At 35.4% G+C, this 10,996-nt stretch overlaps 2 protein-coding genes across 3 annotated transcripts; both read right to left on the reverse strand.

Moving 5' to 3' along the window:
- Positions 1-2,209: 2,209 nt before the first annotated feature.
- On the reverse strand, positions 2,210-7,414 carry LOC107227395 (peptidylglycine alpha-hydroxylating monooxygenase). Its single transcript, XM_015668527.2, has 3 exons — positions 7,171-7,414; positions 6,673-6,891; positions 2,210-6,419 (listed from the first exon to the last, which is right to left on the reverse strand). The coding sequence occupies exons 1-3, from the start codon at positions 7,285-7,287 to the stop codon at positions 5,748-5,750; spliced, it is 1,008 nt and encodes a 335-aa protein (XP_015524013.1). The 5' UTR covers positions 7,288-7,414; the 3' UTR covers positions 2,210-5,747.
- Positions 7,415-7,926: 512 nt separating this feature from the next.
- Positions 7,927-10,190, reverse strand: LOC107227414 (ADP-ribosylation factor-like protein 6). 2 transcript variants are annotated; one of them, XM_046735381.1, is made up of 3 exons: positions 10,041-10,190; positions 8,969-9,148; positions 7,927-8,855 (listed from the first exon to the last, which is right to left on the reverse strand). In XM_046735381.1, exons 1-3 carry the CDS (start codon positions 10,123-10,125, stop codon positions 8,644-8,646), a joined length of 477 nt encoding a protein of 158 aa, XP_046591337.1. In that variant the 5' UTR covers positions 10,126-10,190; the 3' UTR covers positions 7,927-8,643. The 2 variants fall into 2 exon arrangements, with proteins under 2 accessions (XP_046591337.1, XP_015524035.1); XM_015668549.2 differs by having other exon boundaries at positions 9,948-10,169.
- Between the last annotated feature and the right edge of the window lie 806 nt (positions 10,191-10,996).

Below are 10,996 nucleotides of genomic sequence, written 5' to 3' on the forward strand. Positions count from 1 at the left end.
ATCGCACTTCAGTCTGTTGTAATTACTAGGTATAATCAATTGAAACCTACTCTAATATTCGGTATTATGACTAAACACCTGTACTGTTAATTACGTTTTTGAATAAATTACTGATTTGTTGTTAAATAGCATAGCATAGAAGAAATAATAGGCCCTTAGAACATTCGTCCTAGGGAACACGAACAAACGGATCAACAGTTACGATCGGAAAGTGAAAGATTTCCTTCGTAAATCCTCTACTGTTGGTCACACGCTGTTTTCAACGTCTTTCGCATTTCTGAGAGTCCAACTACTATAGAGTAAAAGAGCTGGAAAACGATTCTGAGAGGAAAAGTTTCCAAGCTATGAAAATCGCAAAAAAGCAAGACTAACCGCTTCAAATTTTTTTCAATTGAAATTTGGCTGTTTTGAAGAAAAAGTTTGATTGATTCTCTGATGCACTAGGTCGACGTAATTGAGAGAGAAAAATCGATTGGACGTAGTAGTTCCAATGCGCTGCGGGAAATGGATCAAAAGTTACAGCCCAAAAACAAATGATTTCCTACGTAATTTTTCTGCTGACGATCCCACGCTATTTTCGCACCTTTTTTTGTCTTTCTGAGGGTTCCGTTAGTCAGGAAAGTGTCATACGAATCAAATCAAAGACCTGAAATTTTTTGCCCAAAGAACAGTAAGGCCTTTGCATTTTTGACGACTTTGAAAAGTGCTGAACGAAATTATTTGATGCACTATTCCGACGTAACTTTGCCAACGGAATCGAGTACGCCATTAGCTACTTCATCTCGCTGTTTAATTTTTTTATTTTTTTTTGCACTTCCGATTAACAATCCTATAATTTTAAATTCTTCAAATAAAAATTTCATTCTGATCCATTGCGATCCAACCACGTGGGCTTCTCCGAGCGGGATTTTGCTGTTTCGTCAGTACCCATTCTCATGAGCGACTTTTTCCGCCGACGTCGAGGCGCTGCGTTAATTCGACGTCCGTGATAATCCAGTTTCATGGGGGAGGAAATTAATTTATTGTCAAACGGTGGTCAAGCGGCGCTCTCTGCGTCGCGCAACTCAAGTCGGTATGCGGTCGCTATGTAAGGGCGACAAGAACTAATGTCTCAAATCACTCTACGTGTACATGTAACCGGTACCCGGACAATAGAGAGTCGGGTATTATTATGACTACGAAATGACCACCGATTGAGTCATTTAAATCTTCGTACATCGCTGTATAAACGCCGAGTATACTTCACAACTATGCAAATTCATTCGAGCTAGATTCAGCAATGTTAATCTAACTACATCTGACGACCAGTCGCATCGACGAAGATAATGTTATTTGAATACGTGCAAAACGTACGAGCGGGGTACTGTTCTACAGAGTTTGTTCCTACAAAAGGTTGTTTCTGCAGATGCTCATTTCTGCAAACAAATTATTCCAGATCAGTCGTTTCTACAGACTTCGCAGGCCAGTCAATGGGGTTTGTACAAAGCGTACAAATTGGATTAGAACATTTGTAATTCCGATATAAGTACTTTATTGAAATTATAATTTGTATGTACATATATATACATGTATATATACATACAATATATATATATATATATATATATATATTTATGTGTATAATATACAATTTTTATCTATTCTTTTTGCTTATGTGAACCATTTGAAACATGAATAGAGACATATAATAAGTACTGAACAGGTAAGTACTTCGAGACGTGGAGCAGTTAAGTATCTCCCTATTGGGATCCAAAGTATCTTGCATATAACGTGTTACTTCATGAATTTAATTATAAAGTTTGTATTTCACAGTATTCTTTACTCTGTAAGAACCGAAATTAATAAATTAGGGCCCTAATGGCTTGCACAAAATTGTTTGTGCCTTCGTATTCGTATAAGTAACTTAAAACAATATACTAATTATTCCACTTTCGGTAGTCTATTACCTAAACAAGCTGATACATTGGGTCCCATGTGATGTTTCATTTACCCCTACGATCAATTTTGGTCTTTCGAATGTGGAATGTACAAACTATTGGTACATAATTATCGTATAACAAGTGATGAGGATATTGAATTTGTGACATCCTGTATAGGATTGTACATGCCCTTATTGACGTAGAAATGAATTTTACGCTTATGATGTACAGGTATATTGTATGTATAGATGCATACATGGATAATACGACTATGTAAATTTGTAAGTATGATCGATTTGTATGTTTTTATACTTGGAATCGTCGTTTGATGAAGAATATGAGGTTGAAAATCCATAGTACACTTTCTCACTTCGCTGCCTTATAGTATATATAAGTATTTATATAATAAATATGTGTGTTACTCCGTGTTTGCATTTGAACATCTGTTATTTTTATGAAAATCTGATATGATTATAGTACATTTTGTAGCACCAAAATATTCTTTACAGAGCGGCAGGAATCAATAAAATTTATATAATTCTTCAACAATTGTCTATAGAAAATATATAAAACTTAAACTTTTAAATTCTATCAATTAAAAGCACGCGATCACCACATGGTCAATAGTGAGCTTTCGTCAAGTCACATATGCACGTAAAGTTCTATACTTATTTCCAATCTTTTTTTTAACTCCAATACACATGTAATTCAAGGTAATACATTCATAAATATATTCTGGCTATTTACGTATAATAAAGCGATAAGTTCCTTATGTAACTTAGCACACTTTTTTTAGCAAATTGAAAGTGTCTATGATTATCGTAGTTTCAGTAGTATAAATTAATAGTACTTGCTTAAATCATAATCGTGTTATCGCCGTATTCGCATAAACGATCTGTGAATAAACAAAAGTTGTGACGTCTTTGAAAATAATATAAAAGTATAGAGTTCGAAACAAATTTGGAGCTTCTGCAGTACGACACTTATTTGAGACGAATAATTTTTAGAACCAATTGTCTCTTCTGGTTACTGATTAGTAGACCGGTAAGTAGATCACACATCTATTGAGTCTTTGTATCTGAAAGAGATTCCTTGCAGATGTACATCAATTGTTAAAAATAAACAAAACGAAATATTGCTAAAGGAACTGACATTTTACTCAACATATGAATTAATATACCATGTTGGTTAAAAACTTAGAGCATATACAGTATGCTTAAAGTTTAAAAACAACAGTTCAGTTTCCACTAAGCTAAAGATTAAAAAATAAATTAGAAATACAGTAGGTAATCAAACTTCCTTATTACTTTTGGTTTCACACGCTGTAACGTGGAATTTTAGAACCGCCCGTCACAAGGGCACAAAATTGAAGGAAACCTCCGAAAAACGCGTTCCTGCAGTTACATTTCCTTTTTCTTTTACCGCTATCGCTATCATCCGTTCTATCGCTACTTTGTTCCTACCCTTTAATTACGTTCTTACCTTCTTTTTGCCGATGAGTTAATTTAAAGTAAACTCAGTATCTGCGTGCCCGAGTCACCGGCTAAGCTAAGACTTCTACCTTTTCATTGTATCGTTACGAAGTTGCTCATATTTCCTATCTTCTTGTATCTTAATTATCTTTTCTTGGTTGCATCGTGTGATGCCAGTTTCTGTGAAAATCATGATCCACGGCTCTGAGTTATGTTATGCCGGCGTGTGGCTGCATGGTTTCACCAATTAATTAATTCCGTATTTTTGAGCGACTTCGTAACTACCGTATAAGTATTTCTTTCGTATTTGTGAATTTCTCTGATTATCTGTAAATTTCTATTAGTCTGATTCTGTAATTTCTACCGTATCTTGAGCTATCTTTACCTTGCTTTCATCTTAATTTTCCGTGCTTGTAGTGCTCGTTATATTTTATTTCTTATATCGCCTGTTACATTTTATTTGCTATTGTGTCTGTTGTATTGTAAATCGAGCTCCTTGGAGAACATCCGAGCGTAGATTAAGCCGCTAAATACTACCGTACTTTTTTTATCGCCTATTGACAGCTCTGTATTGTTTTTTCCTGCTATCCTTTTATTTGTATTTCTCTGCAATACCGTTTTTCTTGGTTAATTCAAGTTATGCGTATTATCACTGATTTTATCATAATAAGGTGTATTTAGTGTATTTCTTTATCTTGCAAACCCTTCTCTAAATTTGTCACTCTCTCATAATTTTATATTCTCTAGCAAATTATATTTTAGGATTTCTCTGTGAAGCTTCTCAAATTTCGAACTGTTCTAAATCATTAATTCTATCGTTTATGGATAACCCTCTCGTAAATTGTCTCTCGCACATTACAGTAATTCCTATTTTGTCGTCTGAGCTACCGATTTCGTAAATATTAATTGATGTCAATTTTTCTTATTAGTTAAAATCTATAGTAAAGCCTGTCTTATTCCTTTGTTATTATCTTCCGAGCTGGTGTCACTTTGTTATCTATCGATTTACAACAAAGTTCTCACTCTTGCTTTAAATTAACAGAATAATAATTCGCGTAGTGTCATTCTTTGGAAGTTGGTTAAAATCACTTCGCCCAGTGACATGTGGTCTTAAGTAATTTTTTGCGTTATATAGCTTCTCCCGACCTACGCTCAGTTCTCTCTGTTAAGTATCGTCTCGTTCAAAGCTATCGTTTGGCTCTATTCTATCGACATTTCTGTGAACTATTATTGTCTGATTTATCAACTATTGCTTCCTTTTGTAATCTAACTTGACTGACTAAAAGGTGTAAACCTAATCGACAATATACGAATGATTGACCTGTTAATTTTCCTTGACTTGAGTTTATTCATTTCTTTAATTCTTTAATTATCGTTAGCTGTCTTGGATACCACCACTCTACCAGTTCGTGTGAGTACCTAGGCCTAGCCAGCCGTACAACGGGTGCTCTAGTAATTTATCGTATCGTTTCGTATTGTTGTTTGAAAATTGATGCTCAAGCGTCTGGTGCTCAACGTATATCATTTTGTTACAATTTAGTTAGTTAAAAATAATTGGAGAATCGCGCCAAAGTTCCAACGGTAAGTCCTCATTTGAGAGTAACGGAAATTAGCGTTACAACGCATACAGCACTCGTACTAATCACTTCATCAGAAATATTTTCTTCACCAATTGTCTAATGGAAATGATATTTCGACTAAATCCAACATGAAACAGTGAAATCATTTGACTAAATTGTCAACGAATTAAGTACAAGTATGACAATAGGTAGAATAAATGTAATCTGCTCAAGCAGTATTCTAGCTTACAACATAGTGCCGGGTTGTTCACGTAAATTTTGCAGTTCTGTTTCTTGAAGTGCAATATATATCAATGCTGCAAAAAATAAACATGTCTATAAAGCTAGGACCGCCACAACAGAATTTCATAAAGAGACCAATTTTATCTTTAGAGCCGTTAGTTCCTACGCAATCTTAAAAATTTTTTGGACGTCATCTTTACGCAAAGCTAAAACCACCACCATTTCCGGCGGAAGTCCTGGAGCCGCAAAATCGACGATGGAGCACTTAAATAACCTTTAATGAGTCTTTAACGATAAAATTGGTCTCATTATGAAATTCCGTTGTAGCAGCCCTAGCTTTATAGACATAAAATAAACATCTTCATCGTATTTTCTATATTAATTCTTGACTTCTCTTATCATTTCTTTCACGTAATTAATTAAGTACCTGTACCTATTATGTATACCTTGAAAATGAAATCCAAGAATGCATGAATAATATATCATAATTAAGCTTTAAGGAACCACAGCAGTTTTCCATTATACCTGACTCCTGTTCCAATTTTTGTGAGGCATTATAAGGTCGAAGCCTCACGTTCAGGGATGCCAACCAAACCAGCATTTTGCCAATAGTAAGTCGGTGGGCCGCTGGTAAAGCAATACTTCATTTCTAAAGGCTCGTCATCCTTAACGTAGTACATTAGGTAAAAATTGCACATTTCATCCGCGTTAGTAGCACCGATATGCGTCCAAGTAGTACGATTACTTTCCATCGTGCATCTAGCTGCTAATGTATCACCGCGTGTAATTGGTATTTTTTTATGAACTGGGTAAAACATCTGAGGACTCAAAGGATCCCTTTTTCCCAACTCTAACCACTCATTTTCAGGTTTAATTACATAACCCGAGACTACTCTACCGAGACTATGAGTGTGAGTTCTATACGCGATTGGATAAATAGTTTTGTCCTCCTGCAAAGTGCATGCCGATTCCATGTACTCTGTACTTTTCGGAGGTATTTTCCCAGATGTTCCCAACAGCAAAACACCGGCCAATTTCTTGTGCGGTTTGAGAGTGTAGTGTAAAAATATCCCAGAGTCATCGGTACTCCCATCTTTAAACTCATCAATGTGTGAATAATGTACTTGCAATACTAGATACTTGATTGAAGAAGTACCGCCAACTTTGAATCCCACGTCATCCGGTAGAATCAACTTTGGGGCATCTCTGGCCCATGCGTAAATTATCTAGAATGGAAAAAGAATTTTAAATTTCAATAGACAGCAATTGTTTCTAGGTTTTTGTCCAAGATCTTTAACTTTCCAGCCCATATGTTGACCTTCTCTGGATGTTTATAGTGTCGCTAATTAATTGTATTACAAATAAAATTTCCCTTCGTTAAAAAAGCTTTTTGACTCTTCAAATGACTTTGAAATTCTATCACTTTTCCCTATCTCAGATAACTATTATAGTTTACGATAGATTGAGTTCGTCATATACCTGGGATCCTTCACTGCATGGGCTTGCAGTTTCAGAGCCAGTATCCAAGGCATGAGCCATTTCGCCACAATTCCAGACAGGTTTGCTACTGCCTGGTTGCGAGCATCCGTAAAGTAACATATGATGTGCAGTAGCCATAGTAGCGTTAGGTTCAAATCCAACAATGTAATAATCCTTCGTTGAATCTATTTTGATCGGAGTGCAGAGATACAGTTCGGGCTAAAACAAACAAAAAAATTCATCATAAGCCGGGTAAAAAAAATACACCATACGTCAGATTTGCGTAAAGAGTCAACAACTATTTTCACCATAAAACATAATTGAATTCAAAAAGATGTAGAGTATTAATTGGAACATTGGGGGAAAAAAATGGAATTCTGAATTATAAAAAACCAGTTAAAAATATACTTGAAGGAATGGTACAGAGAAACATCGTCGCGCGATTACGTGACACGATGCACGAAATTATGTACACTCCAATTAGTATGTCATACTTACAGTGGTGGGCCTGACATTCGGCATGAGCAGAGGATACCTTTCGACATTATAAGAGTGGGAATACGTAACAGCCACTATAAACAATATCTCTAATATGAACAGGTATTTTCCTTTCATTTTAACTAATTGTTGGTAAACGGAGGTAATTATTTCGCCTGTATAACGCACCGCGCGGTCTTATTAGCAATACTGAAAACCACGGTCTTCTGAGAACTAGCCACCTGTCAGCTCGACACCTGTCAGGTCGATACCATAGACTTATAAGTCGATACACGGTAGCCACGGTTACCGCAGAGAATAGAAGGCAAAGCGCGAGGCAGAGATGGATGCTCGGTTTTGGTGCAAGAGGATGATTGATAACATAGATACCGTTAACAGTTTACCGACCGAGCAGAGCTGAATGTGTCGTTTTGTTCTTGTTTTTAATTCTATGCGTTCTTGAACGACCGCATCAACCTACTATTCGTTGTAGCATGTTTGAAAATTTTTAATATCTCGATAATCGTGAAAGTTATTCAGAACCCAATTTTATGATGTTACAGTTACAGTGATCGATGTGGGAAACTTCGCATGTGTACTCCACGATCATTGCCGCTATATTTTGCAGCCGTGACGTCAATACATACTTGATAAGCCTCCCACGCGTCGTGCGCGCGTGGGTGTAATTAATTGGCCTGCTTTTGAAAACGACAAGTTGACGGAAGCTGAGATTTTTGGTAGTAAATTCTGTAATAATATGCACCATTATTTGCTGAGAAACAAAAGTTTTTTTACTTCCAAAGCTGCAGATATGCTCCATGTATGTATGTATGTACTACATGCTGTAAAACAATTCAAAGCTGCAGTATGTAATTAACAATTGTACACATCATAGAATTCATAAATATATAATCACATTTAATAACTTTATATTGTTTTTTATACGTATACCGTGTACGTTTATCGTTGTGTGATGTATTATGTTATACTTATGGAATTTTGGTATGTACAAATACAAAAATTAGCGTAATATTATTAAATATATTAAATATCTAGCTATTTATAATTATACATTCTTCTATTTGGACGGATCAATAATCACAATAACTATAATATATTACACGTATATTGTATAAATTATTATGAATATCTCATTTCGATTATTGTATGCAAAAATTTGAGCTTACAATTGTAGACAAAATATAGTATATATGAATTTCATCGCACAATCTGCGATGACATGCATGTATTTTATGCAATGCGACGAAGACTGCCTAAATCATATTTTTTATGTAAATATTCGATTTACTTTCATTAGTAAGTACGTTATAAGTGCCGGATTACGAACTTGATAACTAAAATAAATGTATTATATATGAAGCTTAAAGTGTTTGCTGTGCTTTGCCATCGTACTGTAATCCGAATTTGTGATGAAAATTTGTCCTAATATTAATAAATGGTGTTTTGGACCTCAGATCATGCTAATATGAAGCGTTATCTCTTGTTTATGTAAATATCTCTAATTTGATCGGTAAGCCATTCAATGGCTGGTTGTAAACCTTCTCCGTTAACGGCATTCGTCGCTCTAATGTGCCAAGGCTTATCCAAAATTCTTTCAAGGCCCAATCCGGCAACCAACTTTACCGTGGTCAAAGAATCTAGCAAATCCATTTTATTCGCTAAGAAAAGTATAGGAATCTTGCGTCCTGAAAAAAGACCAATCGATCCATCATCACACCAGTGCTAATATTACGTATTTGTACCTATTAATACTCATATTTTTGTTATTCATCATACACCAAGGCCTAATTTTACTTACCAATTATGTCTGGATGTTGTAGAAGCATGTCGAGTTCCTCTTTCGCGACAACCAATCGCAGCTTGTCACTACTGTCTATTAAAAATATAATGCCTTGACAATCTTTGTAGCAATGTTCCCATAACGATCTGTAGCGGTCATGACCGGACATATCGAACGCAGTAAAATGCACATTTTTAACTGAAACAAACCGCAAACAAGAATTTCCTTCAATACAAGAAATGTTATCCTTATTATTTAGTTATATATATATATATCCTTAATTCCGAAAATTAGGTCAAGTATATTTATTTAAATAATGTAACCAATACGTGCATGTTTATTTGATGTAAACAACCGATCTTGTACACTACAAGTTAATCATTTTGATGGGACGAAGACAAGAAATTTGGGCTTCTGAGTTCGGCGCTATAAGCAAATAACGAAGAAAATATTTTTACCCAAATGCAAACAAGTTACACAAAAGAAAAAGATTATTGCAAAAACTTGCCATAGAAGTAGAAAGTTTGGTAGTGCAATATAGAACGAATGTTAATAACTGAAATCACCTTTTAAAATCGATTACAGTTTTAATGCTATTATTTTATTGTTAGTACTATTTCTAGTTCCTAGATTAACACACAACTAAGATCGCGCTGTAATTCAAAAATAGATCATATTATACGGTTATACCTCTTCCAAATGATTTCGTGATAAACGGAATTAGTATACTTAATATTTCTTTGAACTTCAACAATCAACTGGATTTTTAAATTATGTGCAACTTTATAATTGTACCTACAAATTGTGCGCGCTTTATAAACGTATATTAATAAGTAATGATAAATGCATCAGGGATCTTGATTACATTATTGCTCGAACTATAATAACACGCAAGTGCAGTGAGATCGAAGTCTATATAGTGATGGTAACCGTCATTAAAAAAAAAAGCTTCTATGGTGACATCGAGTGACTTGACTTATCTCTACATGTAACTTACATGCGAACTTTTCAACATTGAACCCGACAGTAGGGACAATATCGATACACCGCTCTTCCTCGCGTTTGAAATGATTTATTACCGTCGACTTACCACTGTTATTAAGTCCAACAACTAATACGTTCACTTCTTTTTTCCTTAGGCCGAAAATATTGGCCAACCGATCAAACAACCCCATTTTCCAAGTCCCTTTCCTTTACAAGCTTACGTGTCTATCGAATATCAATAATCAAAGTAGCGCCATAGCACGTCACAACCCTAGCGCTACGTCAAGACATGTGATTAGATTCTGAACTATAATGAGAAAAGAGATATTTTCTCGACTATAAAAAAACTTGTTAGGTTTATTTGTCAATAATAGTAGTTATCCTCGGTTTGTTTCTACATATTCTGAACCATTCAAAATACACGCATGGATGATGCGAATTTCCAGCACAGTGTACTCGAATGATTAATCAAAAATGGTTCTGCTTCTAATTCAATCCTGGGGGAGTTTCGCCGGCTTCGTGCATTCCCCTGATACGTTGACTAAAGATATCGATACAAAAGGTTTCCTTAGAGTTGGTATTTTTGATTTTCGCGGGATTTTTAGCGTTTCGCTTTGTATAAACCACGTATAAACAATCGACGATCGACAGTCTATGATAAGTACGGGATCTTCTGTACCGATAGGACCGAGAAACTGGTCAGCCACAGACGCGGGACAATTCAAAAGAGTATAAGGATGATGCAAGATAAAGAGTCAAGCTTCACAATTGAATAGTGACTTTGATGTATTTTACAAGTGATAACGGAAGTGTAGAAAATGAACTTTGTGAGTGATAAACTGAACTATGCAAACTGATCTTTACAAATACTTAAGAGAGAAGTTCTTTCTCTGTTCAAGCCAGAAATACGAGTGCCTGTTCTTTTTCTAAATCTCCTCCGACGAGGCACAGGTGCATGAGCGGAATTCACGAATTATATCCACCCAATCAAAAAGGTTCCTTTCCATTAAAAATCCTGTTACTGTACGCCCTCAACTGGTTCCTACTTCGCTCCCATTTTGG

The sequence above is a fragment of the Neodiprion lecontei genome, chromosome 3 (genome assembly GCF_021901455.1).
Source record: "Neodiprion lecontei isolate iyNeoLeco1 chromosome 3, iyNeoLeco1.1, whole genome shotgun sequence".
Taxonomy (NCBI): Eukaryota; Metazoa; Arthropoda; class Insecta; order Hymenoptera; family Diprionidae; genus Neodiprion; species Neodiprion lecontei.